General features: G+C 42.8%; 1 protein-coding gene across 6 annotated transcripts in view; it reads right to left on the bottom strand.

The window, feature by feature from the left end:
* The window catches only part of ahi1 (Abelson helper integration site 1), a 284,978-nt gene that overhangs the window by 206,232 nt on the left and 56,656 nt on the right, over positions 1 to 22,090 (bottom strand). For all 6 annotated transcript variants that reach the window (XR_005943129.1, XM_041188744.1, XM_041188742.1 and 3 more), the window contains 5 exons: positions 21,087 to 21,272; positions 18,149 to 18,304; positions 17,024 to 17,156; positions 13,650 to 13,773; positions 11,405 to 11,634 (listed from right to left, as the gene is read on the bottom strand). Coding sequence is in view for 5 of the 6 variants with exons in the window: in XM_041188744.1 (XP_041044678.1) it covers positions 11,405 to 11,634; positions 13,650 to 13,773; positions 17,024 to 17,156; positions 18,149 to 18,304; positions 21,087 to 21,272 (829 nt within the window). In the remaining variant the exon portion in view is untranslated. The remainder of the gene's footprint in view (positions 1 to 11,404; positions 11,635 to 13,649; positions 13,774 to 17,023; positions 17,157 to 18,148; positions 18,305 to 21,086; positions 21,273 to 22,090) is intronic.

A 22,090-nucleotide genomic window follows, 5' to 3' on the forward strand; every position in this document is an offset into this window, starting at 1 on the left:
GCACCATGACTGGGATAGTGATGATGAAAAGAACAGCTACGACTTTTCAGTTAATGGGTCGTTCTTTTCTGTATCAGAGGATATCAGCACACAAGAGATGATTACCTGTCTTCTCAGTATCGTACGTGGCTCAGTAGGTAGCATTTTCACCTGAGTCAGAAGGATGTGTGTTTGAATGCAACTCCCCAAGAAAAATCAAGGGTGACACTTCAGTCAGAGACCCCATCTGCCCTCTCAGGCGGATGAGAAAAACCCATGGCAGTATTTCAAAGATGGTCAGAAGAGTTACCCTTCATGTAAAAACAGGTGTTGGAAAAACTCAGCAGGTCTGGCAGCATCTGTGCAGACAGGAACGGAGTTAACATCTTGAATTCAGAAGAAGAGTCATATTCAACTCGAAACATAACTCTGTTTCAATCTCCACAGATGCTGCCAGACCTGCTGAGTTTTTCCAGCACTTGCTATTTTTATTTCAGATTTCCAGCATCCACAATATCTTTCTTTCTCCTAGTAATATACTTGGAAGATTTTTTTTGTTGACTTCCAATTCCTTCTTCAGCCTTAACTGTGCCTGATGAGCTCCCATACAAAGAGCAAGATGGCGTCCTGTTGTGTCGATCCTGAAGACACATGAGAATCGCCTATGAAGACATGAGGACAAAATTTTATTTAACTGACTTTAAAGAACGCATATATAAGGATTGTGAATGTTAAGTAGAACTATTGAACTGATGGAAAAGCAAATTATTACTGAAGGAAGAATATTTATAAATACTTAACAGTGGCATGTTAGACATAAAATAACAAAAACCGTAACATATAAAACAATGTTTCAGAAAAAATAATGCCACACTCACCAGAATTAGTGGAGTCATAAGCAGCATCAATGTTGGAATATCATGAAAAACGAATTCTTCAGTCCATCTTAAGGTCTACCATGAGTATGTTGTCATCCAGCAATGTTTCTTGCTTGTTTTTTCTCAATTCTGAATTTCGTTTTTCTCTTAGCTACACTTTACAGACAGATCAGTCAGAAGAAGGTAGGCAGGCAGTCAGGAAAGCCCCAGAGTGCATCTCACTCAAGAACCGTTTTTCTGTGTTGGAAAACGGTGAGGGTGAAGGTTCCTCTGGAGAGTGCAGCCACAGCCAAGTTCACGACACTGTGGGCAGCTCAGCTGCACAAGGAGGGAGGAGTAAGAGTGCAAGAGGAATAGTGGTAGGGGACTCAATACTGAGTGATGCAGATAGGCACTTCTGCGGCTGCAGACGTGACTCCAGGATGGTGTGTTGCCTCCGTGGTGCCAGGGTAAAGGATGTCACAGAACGGCTGCAGGGCATTCTGAAGGGATAGGGCAAGCAGTCAGAGGTCGTGGTTCACATTGGTACCAACGACATAGGTAGAAAGAGGGATGAGGTCCTGCAACAAGAATTTAGGGAGCTAGGCAGGACCTCAAAGGTTGTAATCTCTGGATTACTCTCAATGCCTCGTGCTAGTGAGTAGAAGAATAGAAGGATAGAGATGATGAATGTGTGGCTGAAGAGCTGGTGCAGGAGGGAGAGCTTTAGTTTCCTGGATCATTGAGTGGGCGAAAGTGGGGCCTGTACAAGTTGGACAGGTTGCACCTAAACCAGAATGGGACCAATGTCCTTGTGGAAGTTTGCTAGTGCTGTTGTGGGCGGTGCGGGGGTCGGGGGGGGGGGGGGGGGGGTTAAACTAATTTAGTAGGGGGATGGGATACAGAGTGGAGGCACAGTAGGGGGTGATGCACAGCCAAACATAGAGGAGAAACTAAGTCAGTCTGGAAGGCAAAGCAAACTTGTTAAGGCACAAGGGAATAATGCAAGGCTGGATTGTATCTATTTTAACGCAATTCATCTGTGGCAGATGAATTGAGGGCAATTAACACATGGGAATATGATATTGTTGCTATCACAAAGAAATAGTTGAGGGGAGGACAGGACCTGCAGCTCAATATTCCAGAGTTTCGAATCTTCAAGAGTGATGGGGGGGAGGGGGTGTAAAAGAGGAGGTGGCATTGCATTATTGATCAAGGAGTCAATTATTGCAGTAAGGAGGGATGGTATCTTAGAAGGTTCCTCAAATAAGGCCATATGGTGGAACTTAAAAACAAAAAGGGGGCAATCACTTTGCTGGGAGTATACTATAGGCCTCCAAACAGTCAGGGGGAGATAGAAGAGCACAATCTCTATGAAGTGCAAAAATAATAAGGTAATAATAGTAGGGATTTTCAACTTCCCCAATATTAACTGGGATAATCTTAGTGTGAAAGGCTTAGAGGGGGCAGAATTCTTAAAGTGCATCCAGGAGAGCTTTTTGAGCCAACACGTAGAAAGTTCTACAGAGAAGGGAAGGACCTAATCTTAGGGAATGAAGCCAGGCAAGTGGTAGAAGTGGCAGGGGGGGGAGCATTTTGGGGATAGTGACCATAACTCTTTAAGATTAAAGGTAGTTATGGAAAAGGACAAAGGAGATAAAAGTCCTGAATTGGGGGAAGGCCGATTTCAATATGATAAGACAGGATCTGGCCAAAATGGACTGGGAGCAGCTACTTGTAGGAAAGTCTACATCAGACCAGTGAGAGTCATTCAAAAAGGAAATAGAGTTCAGGACCAACCTGTTCCCGTAAAGGTGAAGGCTAGGACCAACAAATCTCCAGGGAACCCTGGATATCAAGGGGTATACAGGATTGAATAAGGAACAAAAAAAAAAGAGGCTTATGGCAGATACAGAGGACTGAAAACAGCAGAAGCCCTAGAGGAGTACAGAAAATGTAGAGGGCTACTTAAAAAAGTAACTGGAGAGCGAAGAAGGGGCATGAAAAAAAAACTGGCGGGCAAGATAAAGGAAAATCCCAAGGCATTTTACAAATATATTAAGGGCAAGAGGATAGCCAAAGAAAGAGAAAGACCCATCAGGGACCAAAGTGGCAATCTGTGCATGGAGCCAGAGGATGTAGGTGAGGTTTTAAATGATTACTTTTCATCTGTGTTCATTCTGGAGAAGGGCGATAAAGGTGTATAAATCGGGGAGGGGGACTGTGATACACAGCATTGAAAGGGAGGAGGTATTAGCTGTTTTAGCAGGCTTAAAACTGGATAAATCACCAGGCCCAGATGAGATGTATCCCAGGCTGCTGAGTGAGGCAAGGGAGGAGATTGCAGGGGCTCTGACACAAATTTTCAATTCCTCTCTGGCCATAGGAGGTGCCAGAGGACTGGAGGACAGCGAATGTGGTACTATTATTCAAGAAGGATAGTAGGGGTAAACCAGGTAATTATAGGCCAGTGAGTCTAACATCAGTGGTAGGGAAACTATTGGAAAAAATTCTGAGGGACAGGATTAATCCCTTCGCTTGGAGAAGCAGGGATTAATCAGGGATAGTCAGCATGGCTTTGTTAGGGGGAGATCATGTCTAATAAATTTGACTGAAGTTTTCCAGGAGACGACTAGTTGTGTATATGAGGTTAGTGCAGTTGATGTAGTCTACATGGACTGGAGTAAGGCTTTTGACAAGGTCCCACATGGGAGAATGGTCAAGAGGGTAACAGCCCATGGGATCCAGGGCAATTTGGCAAATTGGATCCAAAATTAGCCTAGTGGCAGGAGGCAGAGGGGATGGTCGAAGGCTGTTTTTGTGGTTGGAAGCCTGTGACGAGTGGTGTACCACAGGGTTCTATGCTGGGACCCTTACGGTTTATCATGGTATATTAATGATTTAGACGTGAATATAGGAGGTATGATCAATAAGTTTGCAGATGACACAAAAAATTGGTGGCGTCATAAATAGTGAGGAGGAAAGCCTTAGGTTACAGGACGATATCGATGGATTGGTGAGATGGGCAAAGCAGTGGAAAATGGAATTTAATCCTGAGAGGTGTGAGGTGATGCATTTTGGGAGGACTACCACAGCAAGGAAATACACAATGAATGGTAGGACCCTAGGAAGTACAGAGGATCAGAGGGACCTTGGTGTACATGTCCATAGATCCGTGAAGGCAGCACAAGTAGATAAGATGGTTAAAAAGGCATATGAGATTCTTGCCTTTATTAGCTGAGGCATAGAATATTAGAACAGGGAGGTTATGTTGGATAAAATGCTAGTTAGGCCACAACTGGAGTACTTAATGCAGTTCTGGTTGGCACACTATAGGAAGGGTGTGATTGCACTGAAGAGCGTGTAGAGGAGATTTACCAAGATGTTGCATGCGCTGGAGCCTTTCAGCTATGAAGAGAGGTTGAATAGGCTAGGATTATTTTCCTTATAGCAGACAAGGCTGAAGGGGGCCTGATAGAGGTATACAAAATTACAAGGGGCATAGATGGGATAGATAGGAAGAAACTTTTCTCCTTAGTGGAGGTGTCAATAACCAGGGGGCATAGATATAAGGTAAGGGTCAGGAGGTTTAGAGGGGGTTTAAGGAAAATTTATTTCATGCAGAGGGTGGTTGAAATCTGGGACACGTTGCCTGAGGGGGTAGTAGACGCAGGAGCCCTCACAACATTTAAGGAAGTATTTAGATGAGCACTTGAAATGCCATGGCATACAGGGCTACGGGCCAATTGCTGGAAAATGGGATTAGAATAGATAGGTGCTTGTTGGCCAACACGGACAGGATGGGCCGTAGGGTCTGTTTCTTTGCTGTATAACTCTATGCCTCAGATTATGCATTTCCAAGACCATAGACATTATGAGGCTTCTGAAACCTTGGTTATCTTTCTAGCAGCAACTTATCAACCATGTTAATAGCCTATATTGAATGTGGTTTTAGTGTATAGAAATGTTGCAATTTCATAAATTAAGATAACTTTTAAAGCATTTGTGGAAAATCTGTATTTCTACCCCTTGTATTGTCTCAAAGCTGGTTTCTGCCGTTTAATGGTTCTATGAAATGGGAAGAAAAATGAGCTACGGTAAGATTTTAAATAAAGGCAATGAGCTGTTGTGTAAATGCCTTCATTCTTCATTAGTGAAACCCTCATCGCTGTTACTGTGAGTGGTACGACAAACAGGAGTATTAAAAACAAACCCAAAATATTGTGTTTCTCTGTAGCACAGCAGCACCCCCAAGTGTTTCACTTTATTGGAAAAGTAAACAGACACACAAGTCAAAGTTTCCTTTATTTAAATAACTAGTTAAACACCTATGTAGAGTCAAAATTAGGTGTTGTATTCATGTTGGAAAGCAGCAGGTTGGGTTGCGGTGGGGGGAGATTAGTGCAAGCTGCAAAAGTTATATATGAAGCGGAGAAAGCAGTGGAGAGTTAACAGGGGAGAGGGTATATGAGGACGGATACTGATGATGGCTGCAAAGGCAATGAAACTACCTCCAGAAGAACAAATTCTCTCTGTATGGGAAAGAATAAGAGAAGAGACGCCCGACAATATCTCAACAAAGGAGAGGAGGACTCAGGGTGGAAAATAGCCAGATAAGCTCAGTAAGGGAAAGGCGGCATTGCAATCGTATCCAACAATTAACCTGAACAGCCAGGCTGCAACGTTGCCCAGGTGAGTGTCAATTGTGGGTGAGAGGATCATGGGTGGTTTAGTGCCACTCAGCTTATGAGGTAGGGTGTTATCAGAAACTTTCTCAGAAGGGGCATAGGGGTCTTGGCACCTATGGAACTACTTAACAAGGGAAGGGGCACAAGTTGTCTGTGGGAACAGGGTGTGTTATTTGGCTTCATACAAAGGAATACTCCAAATAAATACAAGAGAGAGGCTGCTTCCAACAATAACGCTCCCTGCAGCTGAGGAAGTCTACTAAAATCAGGAGGGAAAGTATAGTGTGTCCACAAACATACAAAGAGCCAAACTGGACACCCTTCCAAATAGGGTGTGCAGCGAGATTGCCCTGCACCTATTCAATGCAATGTTCATTACCATAACTATAGTACGCAGCTAGTGCTAACTGCACTGTTCAGTGGCTTCACACCTTAGGAAGGGGCCCAAAATTAGAGAAAATAAGCACCATTTAAAGCTTGCTTGCACTACTAAAACCAGCCTGCGCCTCTTAAAAGGAAGTTGCATCTTGGATGGAGTAGGTGGTGGAATTCTTTGCACGTCATTATAACATGGAAAAAGACTCAATTATGGCACATGAGAGAAAGTGTGCTCTCCAAGGCTCCCTGATGCTGCACTGGAGGCACTTGTGGAGCAGGTGCAATGGAGAAGCACCATATCCATAGGAGGTCACAAAGTCCTCACAACAAATGTTCAGAAGGCAGGGAACCAGATAAATGTAGGAGTCAATGGCAGAAGACAACTCCCAAGAATCTGTGAGTGGCCGAAGTCAGTGAATTCTTCAAGTGCCATGTTCCACTAACTGTACCTCCAAACATAAATGCTATTCAATGCACAATATCACCACTCAACTGCCAACAATCACTGTTAATCAGACTCTTAGCTAAAATTCATGATTGCAATGCATCCACATGCACAGCACTGGCTGCAAGCCTCACAACCGCATCTCACAGCTTATGCATGCTTCCAACTATTTAACCATGACAGCAACATCATCCAACAGATTGCACCACACTCACTGACGTATTTCCCCCTCTCTTGCAGGAGAAGGTGGTGCATAACTGGAGGCAGCCGGAGCTAATCTGCAGGGCACAGGCAGAGCTACATGTACTGGATGCCAAGGAGGAGATGTCGCTTACCATCATTCAAGCAGCCATTGCTAAGGCCCTAGCAAGTGGCAGAGTGCTGAACATAATGATATCCTTGTAACTAATTCTGTTTCTCACTTACCCCAATCTCTTCTGATTTACAATCTGCAGATGGTGAAACATGCACTTTTTGATTTCCCCCTCTCCTTATCAAACCCCTGCCCTTGAGCCTTTTTCCTTTCAGGTGCCTAACAACTGCCACCTGACCATGCAGGGTGCAAGGACAAAACATGGGAGAGCAAGAAGACAGTGATATAGAAAAAACAGTGTCACTCAATTTCACATTCACAGCTATCAGCTTCAATATCAACACTGCATAAATTAGAGAATAGTACAGAAGTTGGAATCTGCACATGGTGAGACACTGGGCATGAGTGGCCTACAGTTATGCAAATGCAAACTTGCTGGAAAGAGCGGTTGCACACAATCTCTGTTGCAGATGAGATTTCAATGGAGCAGCCTATATGGTATGCGTTGTGCAATGGCACGTCCACCAGAAAACATGTGTGCAGCGTCAAAGCACATGGAGGTGTCCAGTGCCAAGCTTTTGCAGAAATTTGCAGAGTTTTGAGCCCAATCTTCCCAGAATGGAAATGGTAGCCAACTCAAATAGCACAACTGCAGACCCAACAACAACCTAGCGTCTGATGATCAATATCTCAGCTTCCATTGTGGCATAAGAAGCAGCCAGGCAATGTATAGATGCTGCAGTGGAAGCTCAGACTTCTGTCGTACAAGGTCAGCTTGCTGCCATGCAAGGTCAGGCTACTGTCATCAAAACTGGGGATTGCATTGAGTGAAGGAGCTTTCAGGGTGTTACAGATTTCTGTCCTCCCCACAGATTACTAAGATTGCTGAGGCACCACCCCAGGTGATTGGCAGTGGTTCAGATGATCTCTTCGTGGGCAGCCTGGCCATAAAAGTGCTGTCTAGGTTTCCTCTACTTTCCTCCTCCTCCTCAATTACTCATTGTATAGATGGTGGCAAGAGCTGTGCTTTCATGATGGTTGTGTTTTGTAGCCTGCAGCGGACTACCAAGAATCTTAACACCTGCTCTCTGAGTGTTGGAGGGTTCCTCCAGGACAGACCAGGCAGCAAAAGTGTTATTTCAGCACGCTGATGGTCTGCTCTATCACATTTCACGTTCAGCACAGCTTTCATGGTATGCAAGCTGCCTACATGTGCATGGGTTGTGCACCGTTTGGTTTGCTGCAGTGGCTCAAATGCATTTAGCACAGCAGACTGCCACAAAATGAAGGCATCATGACTGCTCAAAGGACGAAGGGCATTAACCTGCATGGTTCCCTGCATATGGTCACACAACACTTAGATGGTGACAGAGTAATACACCTTAAAAGTTGGCATGCAGTGCCTGCAAAGTAGCATGTGTCCAGTAAATGTCTGCAAAGTAGCATGTGTCCAATCAATGCCATCCCGCACTATGGGGAAACTGGCAGTCCATGCAAGGCCGCTTGTTACTCCTTGGGGTGAGAACACAAAATGCAGTAAACTTCTTTGAATAGAGAACATCAGTAATATCCCTTACGCAAACAGCGGACAGGAAACTGCAAGATGCTGCAAATATCTCTAGCTTCAGCTTGGAAGGAACCGGATGCATGAAAGTTCAGGCCATGGTCATCGTCACAGCCACCAGCAACATAATCCCTGTCCTGTTGCAGTACTGGCTGCAGCAACTAACAGATTTCAGTAAGGATGCCCTTACTGAAGCACAGTTGTCTCAGAGTGTCCTTTATTGAGGTTCAGTAAGTGAAATTGCTCCCTGAACATCCTGGGCAGAAATAGCATGCCGCTGAGAGGCCACCACCTTCCTTCCCTGTTCTAGCTGGTTCTGCTCCACAACAACTCTGCTCATTCTCCCAGTTATACTGTATTCCACGGGGAACATCTATTAGTTCACCCATGTCTGCAAGCAATTGATTTGTGCAGAAGGCATGGGACGGAATCGTCCCAGATTTGCATTAAGTGCAGTAGCAGGTGGGTAAGATGATGTTATACCCGTCAGCCACGTTGGTGGATTTTCAGGTTATATTGTCCCACACCCGCCACATTATTTATGCATTCCAGGGATACACACTGTTTCCATAGCGGGTGGGCTCGCATTTGTCCACCCGCCATCACCTCGCAGCTTCATCACACCGGATGCCGTATTTAAGGTCCAGCCACAAGCACACATCCCAGCGCTTCCAGCCCACAACTACTGCAGGGAAGATATCCATGAGCGGCAAAAAGGCTGCAGCCCACAGGTTTAATGACACGTCACTGGAATGCCATTTGGAGACCATGGAGGCCCGCTGTGATGTCCTCTACCCCTGCTCTGGCCACAGGACGGGCAGTGGCACCACCAATCCAGCATGGCAGCTGTGGTCAGTGCCAATCCTGCACAGAAGATGTTGGCCATCCAATGCAGATGGAGTATGAATGATCTCATCCGTGCAGCCAGGGTATGGCAACCTTCTCATTACTCTAAACTCACATACTCAAGCCCAACACACATTCACTGGCATCTCACTCACTGCCAGCTCAAGGGACATCACTACCCATTCTCATACACATTCCCTCACATAAAAAGTTGGCCTCATCTCCTCTGGAGACTGCCTCCTCAGCCCTCACCATCTTGCGGCCACTTGCACAGGTCAACATGTGCCCCACACATGGCCTGGGATACCCTCCTTCCCCAGAACAGCTCTTGTCCTGCAGCTTCTTCCCTTGCCTGAGGCTACTTCTCCCCCTTCCCCAAGCAAGACCTTGCTCTGCAGCCATTGAAAAGCCACCCACATATGACTGATCTGGTAGGTAGAGACCTACCTGTGAGCCCCCCTAAAAGTGATGTGGTGCTTTCTGTGAAGCCTGGGCCTGATGACTGCATATGTTGACCAAAACATGGTAGACAAACAAACCTAGAGATCCTGAGTGAAGTGCAGCCTGCCAGGTACACATCACTTATATGCTGTTGTGAAACATGCCGATGTGGGTGGATGATCCAGCGGGTTGGCCTTATAATGATATGCTGGTGTATTACAATGAGGTTCCTGACATCCGATGGCGGGAAACATGGCCTGCCATTGGCGGGAGGAGCGGACGATTGCCAACTAGTTTCATGACATTGTGAAACTAATTTTTGGTCTTCTCAACATATTGTTCGCTCACGCCACTGAACACGCCCGACATCGTCAGGCACGGAAAATCCTGGCCATGAAGTCAGCAGGAAGTCCTTCAACACCTGCCACATCCCTTCTTATAGACTTTTGCAGCATGAAAGAATTCTAGAAAGCACCAAGCATGTATGATCGTTAAATAACCAGTCAGTAAATCAAGCAGCAACTAACCCGAAAAGTAACTGATGATCTCTCTAAATAATGTCGGTGGAGTGAGGTGATGCATTGGAGGGGCAGGGGGGCCTTCCTGCTGCTGAACATGTGTTTAGCTATGAGAGCTTATAAGATTGCATTAGCTAGAGCACTGTGCTCCAAAATTGCAGCACAGGCATCAAATCAGTGCTGCACAATGACTGACATTATGATCTCCCCAAGCTGTGTACTGTTGGTGAACGCTCATTGTACGCTTGCTAATGGCCTCAACCACATGGTGCTCAGCTAAGCTCGCACCAGGTGTGTGGGCTCATCTCTGCAGACACCTTCTTTAAGTTCAGTGTTTATGCAGTTAGAGGAGTGGAACAGGTATAGAGACAAGCTTTAAAGCTGTTGGTTTTACAGAGTTCTTAGAAAACATTAAGCTCAAAAAGTTCCAAAGACTAAAATGGGGGAGGAGTTTATACAAAGGTGCAAGCCATCACAGTGAAGCAGCTGAAAATACAGGCATGATGTTATGGAGTAATAGGAGGGAGTTAACCATAACGAACTTGCAGTCATTTAGCAGGTCAAAAGAGGATGGCATAGAGGTGCCAAGAAAAAGGTTCAAAAGATGCTGCTTCTGCATTTTGAGAATCATAGGTCTTTGTAAAATACTGGTATTCACCAGAGGCATAACAATTTAGTGTTGCTGTATGTTTTGGTGCTTCTTATTTATGCAGGCACTTACTGGTTCTATTCTGCCAATATCAATTTAAGGCAGAATTAGATCCAATCAGGTAGCCTGTCATGTGACATTAGTTCAAAGGCTTAAACTCTGTCCCACCTACAGACATAATCTAAGAAAGGCAATGGCATAGCGGTATTGTCACTGGACTAGTAATCCAGTAATGCTCTGGGGACCTGGGTTCAAATCCCACCCAAAGCAGATGATAGAATTTGAATTCAATAAAAAAAACACATGGAATTAAAAGTCTAATGAAACAATTGCCCCTTTAGGAAAATCTGCTGTCCTTACCTGATCTGGCCTACATGTGACCACAGCAGTGTGGTTGACTCTTAACTGCCTAGCAAGCTACTCAGTTGTGCCAAACCAATCAAGAAGGCAGCACACCACCTTCTCAAGGGCAGTTGCTTATGCCCAATTAGAATGGGCAATAAATAAAGCTTGCGATGCTGACCTCCCATGAATGAACAAAAAACTGCAACCAAATGTTGATACATTTTTAACAGCTTTTGAATTTAATTTTTAATATATACTAGGGGTAAAACTTACAGAATTATGGTAAGACCCATACCCCATAACTTTTAAAAAGCTATACAACAATTTAGATGGCTAATTTTTGCTTGTTTACAAATAGAATGTAATAATTACTAAACTAACCTTCAGCATCAAAGCAAAGAATGTTAATGAAGCTTTTGTGGCCATCAAGTTCCTGGAGCAACTGACCATTCGCTTCATTCACATTTATATTCCAGACACGGATAATAGAGTCATAACCTCCTGTAACTACGAGGTATTGCACAAATGGATGATATTTTGCAGTATAGATAAATGAAGGATGTGGAAGGATTTTTTCAGCTGGGCTCTGATAGTTTTCTGTATTCCAAACCCTAAAAACAGTAAACAGTAAAACTGAAGTTTGTTTAGCATTTTTCTAAAACAACTCACCTAATAGATTGCATGATCATCCAGTACTTAGATAAAATAAGCATATTACAAAACCACATTTAGGAGTTGGACTAATTTTATAAATCATGTAATACGTAAAAAACTTGAAATATTTCAAAAAACTATAGGCACAGGTGTTTTCTGTAACTACCTCTGCAGTAATGAACTTGCATCAGCAATGTCAATCAGTTATTGGGTATATATTCAACGCATTTCAAATTCCAATCTTATATACTATACAAGCACTATCCGAGATAATCTCTGTATTAATCAGTTATTCTGAGATTCAAAGAGTGATGTGATACAGCATCAAGTAGCAACATGCTGAAATAATGTTAAATAAAAAACTTTTTTTTAAAGAATGTTTACCTCCTCAACTATCAAGGTGCAACAGCTACAGGCATCAACTCTTTCAACAAGAGCAACTAGATGGTGAGCAGGAATGGGAAACATAGTGAATTTAACCCTTCCTATCCTAATTATGAGACCAACTGAAGGCACTGCTTCATGTTGCAGTAATGTTCCACAAGCGTGGTAGCCCAACAGTACCTCATCCAAGTGCACCATCTTTATGTACGAGCCAAGCGGTGAACAAAAGTAGGTTGCTTGATCATAGCACTGAGATGGGCATAATATGTCCAGGCCTCATTACCCAACATTTGAGACCCTCACATTCCCAGCTGGAATTGCTAAACATTGATGAAAGGCTATAACCCTGCTGATTTTAGAAACAACTTTCCACCAGAAAGTATTAAGATGAACTGCAGTTTTCCCATGCCAACTTGTTGAGATAAGCTAGGTCAGAATAGGCAAATATCAGAACTGAGGCCAACCTGGTCTGAAAGACTCAGTTCTCTATCATGCAATGCATTTACTCACTGAACCATCTGAATATTTGTACTCATGAAAATTAGATGCACCAAACATTCACATAATCAAATTTCTGTTTACGGTCTGTTACATTTGAAAGTATGATGTGAATATGCCAAAGTATAACAGTAGATATCTAGTAATTAAAAGGTACATTAAAAGTTCTCTCACAATTAGCAAAAGCCATGATATCAATATTAACTTCCTCGGTGATGAATTATGTTCATTCATAAATATTTATTCACAATTACTTAGATTTATATTGTGTCTATAGTGATAATTCACAGCTCTGGCCGAATCAACATTAATTCAGGGCCTCTGGAAGAATCACGGTCAACAGATAAGGTCTGACCATGATTCCTGGGGCAGGTCTTTTGGTAATATGGTGTAGAGAAGTGCTGTCACCCACCTGGAATTGGCCACAAGTCAAAATTATGCAAGTGCGGTTACAAGCTCTCTCTAAATCAAACTCCATTCATGCACTAATTTCACCAAATCCAACTTGAAGTAACGTTCACCTTTCATAAACCTGATTTTCTAGTTTGAAAACTGAGACAATATCAAAACTAAAAACGATTGCCATTCCAACATCCTGGAGGCCTGAAAACACGGTTTAGACTGCTAATTCAAACCTTGCTATGGCGTTTATTTAAAAAGAATCTTATTTCTTAAGTGTGAGTCCTGACACAAGTTCCTTTTTGTGGGTCAATTCGAATCTTTGGTTACCAAAAACATGCTCTGTGTTGGGAATACTGGGAACGCAATAAAATTCAGTATAGAAAAAAATCTCAGGGCTTGAGAGTAAAATTGTGTGTCAAGTTATAGCCAGACTTAACCACAGTCAGCAAGTTCAAGCAAACAGCAAACACCAGCTTTGCCAAATTCTTATTGGTCTATGGAAAACATGATGGCTACCATGGATGAGATACCAAAGGGTGACCAACATCAGTGGCACTGTAAGCAGGAATGGAGTCAATGTCTTCAAAGGGAAGGCAGCAAAGTTGGCATGGGGCAAAAAAAGTTGCAGTATGTTTTCAATTAAAATTATTCCACACTCAGAAGAAATTAATTTGAAACTAACACTAACCTTACTGTACCATCCGATGATGCCGAGAGAAGAGTTTTATCATCATTCGACCAGCACAGAGAGTACACAATGTTAAAATGTCCATTGAATTCTCCTAATAGATGCCCAGAAGGAATTTCGTAAACTAAGTAATTAAACAAAAAGGCATGAATTAGTCTAGAAGTCCATTACAAAATCTTCCCACTCATTTTTAACGTTTGCAATTTCTAAAGTGTAGATATCATTTTTTCTGCCATCTAGTGACATCATAGTCTTGCAATTATTTGTATAATTATCAATTCTGAACAAATATGAAATTGCAGTTTTATTTGCTTTTTTATTTAATTCAGATATTTATTTTACGTTTCATACAATTCCTAGTTTCTTGCTATATCACTTTTCTTTGACACTGTGACACACTGGCATCAAGAAAACTCTTGAAAGCAAAGAAGATCAGTACAGCCATCTTATCTTTGTTTTCCAGTGGGCTCCAGTAGTCTCTGGCTGGAGCCCGGTGAATCCTGGAGGAATTCCAGTGGCAATGACAGTAATTAGCAGCCACTAAGTTTGAAAGGGGATGGAAATAACAGTTTGGTGAAATATATTAGCAAGTAAATAATGGTGTGCTGGTGGATCAATAGATAACAGGAGATAATGTTTCTCCAGGAAAAGAGAAAAAATGCAAGTATAACAGAGATCAAAATATAAAAAGGAGATCTGATTAGGGTGGATATTTCTGAAGAAGGTCTGATGAAGATGGATATTTCTATATCTATGTAAAGAGCATTTGGAATTAACTTTTGAAAATCAGGGTGTGTTCATTTGATGAAACTACTGCAAATATCAAAACATGGCTGTGAATGGGATATGGATCTAAATGATACAGAGTGTTTTATAAAGATACAAAGGTTAAGTAAGGTAAAGGAGGTTATTGTTGAGGAAGCATATAACTGGAGGTGAAACAGATCCTAAGACTAATTATTAAGCTTTCTTATGCCAAACCTAGAGACCAAAGACAATACCTGGTTGAAATCTCCCTTGGGAGATTTTTCAGACCCAAAGCTTCATGCAAGCAGACAAAGTTCCCAACCCAGAATGCTAATACTCTCTCTGTTCTCAGCATTACTTCTTCCAAGTAACCAAAACAGAGATCCCCCTGAACACAAAGGGTAACAAGGGGTGGAATCATCCCAGATTTGCACTAAGTGCGATTGCGGGGTTTCATGCCGATTGTCCCAAGTATTCCTGGGTAACATGCCATTTCGATGGAGACGGGTTCCGATTCGACTGCCACGCCGTCATCTCACCGCTTCATCATGCCAGACACATTTAAAGCACAGCCCAGGACAGCTGCAAACAAGACATGGCCCTGAAAGACAAGAAGGCTGCAGCCATCGAGCACCCTTGGACGTCGTGGAGACCCGCTGTGATGTCCTCTATCCCCACTCTGGCCACAGGAGGGGCAGCAACATTACCACTATGGCTTGGTAGGTGATGCCAGTGGTGATCAGTGCCAATGCTGCACAGAAGAGGCTGGCCATCCAATGCAGATAAAGGATGAATGATCTCCGTGCAGCCAGGGTATAGTAACCATCTCAACATTCTACACTCTCACACCCAAGCCCATCACACATTCATTGGCATCTCACTCGCTGTCAGCTCAAGGGACATCACCACCCATTCTCACACATACTCTCACATGTCCATCTGGCTTCATGTCCTATGGAGACTTCCTCCTCAGGCATCACCAGTTTGAGGCCACTTGCACAGATCAACATGTGCCCCAACACACACCCTGGGTTACCCTCCTTCCCCAGTACAGCCCTCATCCTGCAGCCTCTTCCCTTGCCTGAGGCCACTTCTCCCCCTTTGCCAAGCAAACCCCAGCCCTGCAACCATTGAAAAACCACCCACATATGACATATCTGGTAGGTACAGACCTGCCTTGAGCCCCCCTAAAAGTGGTGTGGTGCTACCTCTGAAGCCTGGTGCTGATAACTGCGAGTACTGATCGCAGTAAGGCAGGTAACAAGCCTTGATGTCCCAAGCAAGTGTAGTCCGCCAAATGCATGTCGCTTATGCGCTGTTGTGAAACACGTCGGTGTGTTTTCCCACTGATGAGGGCGGATGATCCACTGGGCGGGGGCAGGGTCGCGATTCCAGCTTATGTATTACAATGAGGTTCCCAATGTCAGATGGCAGAGAACACGGCCCACTATCAGCAGGCTAAGTGGACGATCACGAACTGGTATTATATCATCATGAACCCAACCATGCAACATTGTCCGCTCACACCCAACGCTGGTGGGCACGAAAAATCCTGACCAAGATTTTTTTAATAAATATTTAACACTTATCCATATGGAATTATATCCCTCTGAAACTGTGACTAAGTCTGACTACATGAACCAACTGAGGTAGAACAGAATTTCTTTCAGGGGCTGTTGGGTAGAATGGATATTAGTGACATTTTTAATCAGGCTGCTCTTATTTAAATAGTCCAATCCCAGAGGAGCTGAAGTCTCAAATAACTGTTTCTCCACAGGATGGATGCTGCTTATACATTTCTTTTTTAAAATTCTTTCATAGGATGTGGGCGTCGCTGGCAAGGCCAGTATTTAATGCCCATTCCTAATTACCACTGAAAAGGTGATGCTGATCTGCCTTCTTGAACCACTGCAGTCCATGTGGTGCAGGTACACCCACAATGTTGTCAGGGAGGGAGTTCCAGGATTTTGAGCCGACAGAAATGAATGAATCACGATATAGTTCCAAGTCAGGATGGTGTGTGGCTTGCAGTGGAACTGGCAGGTGGTGTTCCAATGCAACTGTTGCCTTTGTCCTAAGTAGTAGAGGTCATGGGTTTGGAATGTACTGTCGAAGGAGCCTTGGTGAGCTGCTGTATTGCATCCAGGTCACCTAATTGCTTATTCTACTACTGTGCTAGAGTTCTGATATACAGTTTTACAGTACAGAGCACTGGAGCAGGAATGTTACTGGTGTCTATCCCAGGCAGCATCAGGATGGTGATTCTGTAACCCTGTTACATGCAACATGGCTGCTTAAGACGCTGGAGAATTTTGTGAAACTCTGCAAAATCATTCAAGCCATAAAAAAAGATTGTATGCAAGCAGAAAAAAATTAATGGTAAGAACATAAGCCTCATATCACAACACTTCAATTTTAGGATACTCAATTGCATTACAGGTGACATAATTGAAGAATAAGGATGGGTCTTTTCTAATTGTTGATGGCTATTTTCACTCAAGGATCACTAGTAAAAAAGATATGACGTTGAAATCTAGAATACAATACATTATCATATCAAGTACGGAGTAGCTACATGAAGAACTCTCACTCCCCCTTTTTGTTTCTTCACTCTTGCTAATTCTCACCTACAATGAAATGGCCATTCCGGTCAGCACATGATGCTGCCAAACTTCTTCCATCATGAGAAAATTCAATAAAGAAGCATCCTATCTGTCCTCCTCGAAATGACAGCAAAAGCTGGTTAGGAATACGACAAACCTAAAAGGAAGGTAGCCAAGTTGTAAAGTTTACATGTCAACATTACAATTAGAACATAGGCCTGAATTTGATATTCCCCCACTGGCAGGTTGTGAGGTGAGTGGGGGTGGGGGATGGTGGGGGGTTGTGGAGAATGTGAAATTGAAGGGACGGGATTCCATCCGGATTGCCACCCATCCCAACTTCTCACTGATTTTACACTGGGACGGGCAAGGCCTCGGACGGGAGGACCGCCCTTGCCCTAACTTGCCCCAATTTATGGCTACTTAAGGACCATTCCCGCCCAGCCTCAATTTTTAGGCTGACCGAAGATTGAATCTCCGTGGGGGAAACTGGAAATATATCAAAATTACAACCAGGGCAGGAAGTGGGGGATGCCTCCACCAGAAGTCCCCTTCTGAAGTCAAGTGCCTCCATTTAAGTCCAGTGGCCTCCAGACCTCCCTCCCTGCCCCGGCCTCCTCCCCAAGACCCCAATCACTCCCTTCAGGCCTTCCCTACCCTCCCCACCCTGGGACCCCTGAACTTACCTGAGCCTCCGGTTCCTGGACCTAGTCCCTTCTCTGTCCACTGCAGCTCCTGACCCTGTAGGGACTGGAGAACTGCCGTCCAATCAGATTGGCCAGCAGCTCTCTAGGGTAGGACCTCCTTCCAAGTGAGGGGCAGAAGTCCCGCCTGCAGCCTATTACTCTCGTTGGAGCATTAATTGGCTGCAGGGCAGTTGGAGTCGCGGGAATCAAGACCTCGCCATCCTAAAAATTCAGGCCATAATCTTCCGTACAACAGAGAAGCAAGGCAACTTCTAAGAAGTATGCAAGAGGGGGCTTCAGAAGAATAAAATCAATTAAAATAATGAACAAAATTTATAAATGCAGTGGAGGTAATTTTTTCATTTTGGACAATAGTGCTATAGTGAATCGTTAGCTCATTTTACATCTTTCCTGATCTTTATTTCTACTGCAATAATAGCATAGGTTAAGCCAGCTTCTTTACCTGCCCAGGTAGTCTGGTCCATTTCAAAAGATCCAACTTCTGGTAATCTATATTTGATGAAACAGCTCTTTGTACCAACTCAGTTTGAAGCTCATCGTATGAAATAGTACCTTGTTCTCGTTGAGTAGCCATCATGGAACGTACAGAAGGATTCACCTATGTCAGAGGCACAACAACTTAAAGAAGAACTTGCAATTTTGCACAGTGCCTTTCACAACCTCCGGACGTCCTGAAGTCTATGTAGTATTTCTGAAGTCTAGTTATTGTAGTAACTTTGTTGAACAAGACCTTTATCGGCTGCCTATTACGCACCATTTACATATAGTTCATGATAATAGATAGTGAACTTAACAGCAGTTACAGTATGTTTTTGTGAAGATGGGACATAAATAATAGCTCCTGTTAATTCCATCAACACCCTGAAGTTACTGAGAATGTAGTATCAAGCTCTTTATTGAAATAATGTTCTAGATCAGGCTATAAGGAACAGTATGAAAAGTTTCACAGGTCACCTTTAAAAATGGTTTTGAAAATAGAAAAGAAAGTAATGCTTAAAATAAACAGTTCACCATTCTAAGGACAGGATTTTTTTGTTTGGCGGTGTTTCCTACCCCGCTATCTGAAGAGGCAGCGGGGAACACATTCCCACCTATATCAACTGTCTCGCAGTTATTGTACACTTGGCAGAGTGTAAATTGGTTAAGGGCAAGATTTCTGACCCCTTTTGGGGACAAAATTCTGCTCAAGAGAACTGTTGGCCAATCTGATAGCCAACAGCTCTCTGGACCCAGTAGCATAAGGTTCAAGATTTGGCCACTGCTGGGACTATAGCCAGTCTCCAAAGAAGAGGTTACATAGGCTGGAATGAAGGCAAGTCCAGAGTATCAGTGGAGTCTGGCTGGCAGGTCCCAAAGAGGGTGGGAGGAGATTGGGGGACTAGGCTTGAGAAAGTGGGAGGGAGGGTTAAGTGGGGTGGGTCTGACCTTGGCGGGACAGTGGGGGATGTCTCTGATGGACACAAGGGGCCCCCAAAAGAGCTATCAACCTTACCCAACATCAGCCTGTGCAGCTAAAACTGCCAGACTGCATATAACCTGCTTGGTTTGGTATTAGTTGGCCACTTAGGGCCCCAATAGGCCCAAAGGTGGGTGGGCTGCCTGACACCTCCACTGCAAATTAGGAGACAAGTCAGGAGGTTGGAGGGTAGGTGGCGGGTTTCATGAAGCTATTAATGTATATGTTATTGGAAATTATTTTTTTAGATAGAGGTTTAGTCTGTGGATGTGTCTGTGTGCATGTTAACTGGATTAAAACCAGCTAGTCTGGGTGTTTTGATCTATTATAATTTTGAGATGTAAACAGAGGTAGAGGTACATTTGCATTTTGTTGAATAGAGCATTCAAGAATGGGAGTGAAATCTTGCACCTAGCTAGGAGACACCAAGCAATGTTTATATTACTAATACAATTGGTACTATGAAAGGAGTTCAAAGGGCCTGGTAGTACAATGAGAATTTACACTTCGAGAAGTGCTGAGTATAACAGAAGGGGGTTCTTGTGTGTGCAAGGCAGAAGCATGTAACATCAAAGCAGCTGTAAGCCTACAACTGTCTGCAAAGGAACCAAATTGAAAGGAACATCATTTTGAATTCATAAGGTGAAAATGCTTTGTCTGGTGTCTGCTTAAGTCTACTAGTTATTGTTGCCTTAGTGGAAATTCATTTGGGAATTTGTTAAAAGTTATGATAGTAATTTGTAGCCATGTGTATATGTTTAGTTTGTTGTAAATTAATAAAGGTCTCATTTAGTTTGATATATAAACCTCTCTCGAACTGGTGGTTTTATTCCTGAATTTAGAGCTGCATCTCAAACATACCAATTGAAAATATATATCATGACAGTTGTTTAAAGTTTCCCTCTGGGATTTTAAATAACAGCCTTTACCAATTGCTGTGTCATAACAGTGGGTAGGCCACACACTGCATCTGAGCCCTCCCAGCAGGGGACTCTAACTAAATGTTAAAAGACACAACACTGAATGTCAGAGTTGCCAAGAAATTTGACTTATGCCCACAACTGCCTTAATGCCATTTGTACTTTAATCTGTGCTGGCCTAAGGCCACAGCAAAATTTGACTTAGTGCCTTGTGATTGCTGCTAGCTCTGGCCATTTTGAACATGAATTTTGCATGGCCTGGTTATTTTTGGGGTAAGGGTTGCTTACTGTCCTTTACAGGTGCACATCTTGAACGTTGAAAAATCTTCCAGCCCAATACTATGACCAGCACCATTCTGGTGGTTTTGCACAGGAAAAACACATGGCTGCAAGTTAAATTCCAGAATAGCTCCCCTGCCAATAACATCAATTCTGGTTTGCCTGTATGCGGTAAACTATTTACAAGCACTGATCAAAATCTAATACTGTAAAACCACCAGCAAGGAGAGATCCATTTGAGAGAAAACAAAGTGAAATCCCTTCAAGATTTAAATTAACCAAAACATTGGCAGTAACACAATAGTGAGCTATAATTCAGATTTGCCAATCAGTATTTGGTCTGGTTTATGCTTGAATGATGCATCTGCCTTCTCCTCCTACTACAATCATATTTTAGTTCCAAGTTTTCCGGAGTAAAAAACGCAAAGGAAAATCACATCTATATAAATTGAAAGCACAGTACATGATTTAGTCTTGCATACTTTGTTGTTTATAATAACAAAAATACTCCTTGCAAAGAATGTTATTTCGTGAATAACTTTTCAAAGATTCTTCTATATAAAATGTTTTTTTTCAATTCCTCTTTTGGAAAAGTTTATTTGAAGATTTTTCTATAAACTGCTACTTCAAAAATCTGTGTATGTAAGGCTTCAAGAAGCAATTCACAGTTCCAGAAAACATACAGCATGTGTACAGGCTTTTGAAGTTTCTTAAATTAGACTCACGTTTTGTGGTAACCTTAAGCCTTTCACTGTAATGTACAATGTTGAAGGATAATGATTCCAAGGGCGTTTCTTCCACCATTCAAACACTTCAATGGAATTGGAAAGCTTCTTGACTTTTGCAGTTGGATAATACAACTGTAGACGCAGTTTTCGATCAATGTTCAACACTCCATTAGCACCTACCAACTATTTAATGACAATAGAAATGTCCGAGTTTATATGTGGGACATGTTAACTCAACTACCTATTTCCAGTATTCATTGAATGAAAGAAAAAAACTATAGCATAATATAACGTAAGAGCAAATAAAAACAAATGCAAACACATATAAAAGGCAATAGCTCCAAATTCCTGGAGGCCCACTCCACCTGCCCTAGGTTAGAGACCTAATCCTACTGCAGGAAAGAAGAAAAACACTATTCTTTAATTTCTGGTTTGAAAAAAAAAAGCAATTTAGCCTCTGGACAAGGTAAATCAATCCCCTTTGGGGTCAGATATCTCAGCTGGGAATGCTAGTTCTGAAATCAGTGAAGCTTAGGAATTCTCCACCCCTGCAATACACATCTCAACATGGGGAGTGTGGAAAGGAAGGAGAAAAGGAATTAGTATAAGATCCAACTTCAGCCTTATACAAACATTTAGAAAATGTTTGGATAAACTGGGTGGAATCCTGATTGGATTGGGCTCCCCCAGATGAAAACCAGACTGTTCTCTCTAGCCCCTGGAATTTCATGGGCAATGGGTATATTTTCATCTGTGGGTAGATAAAGAAATAAATCCCTTCCTGAACTGCTATTTTATGAGAGTTTCTTTCTTTTTAACCTTTAAATAGAGAAAAATAGATACATTTTGAAAAAAAAACTTTAAATGTGCCATTAGACCTTAATGAATGTGTATTGCATGGCAGTAAACTTATTTTGTTCTGTGATGATCTATACAATCTTATCCAAGAGAAAAAAGGGATTTTTAAAAATCTTTTTTCCCCCCACAGGATGTGGGCATTG

Source organism: Carcharodon carcharias, chromosome 5 (genome assembly GCF_017639515.1).
Source record: "Carcharodon carcharias isolate sCarCar2 chromosome 5, sCarCar2.pri, whole genome shotgun sequence".
Lineage (NCBI taxonomy): Eukaryota > Metazoa > Chordata > Chondrichthyes > Lamniformes > Lamnidae > Carcharodon > Carcharodon carcharias.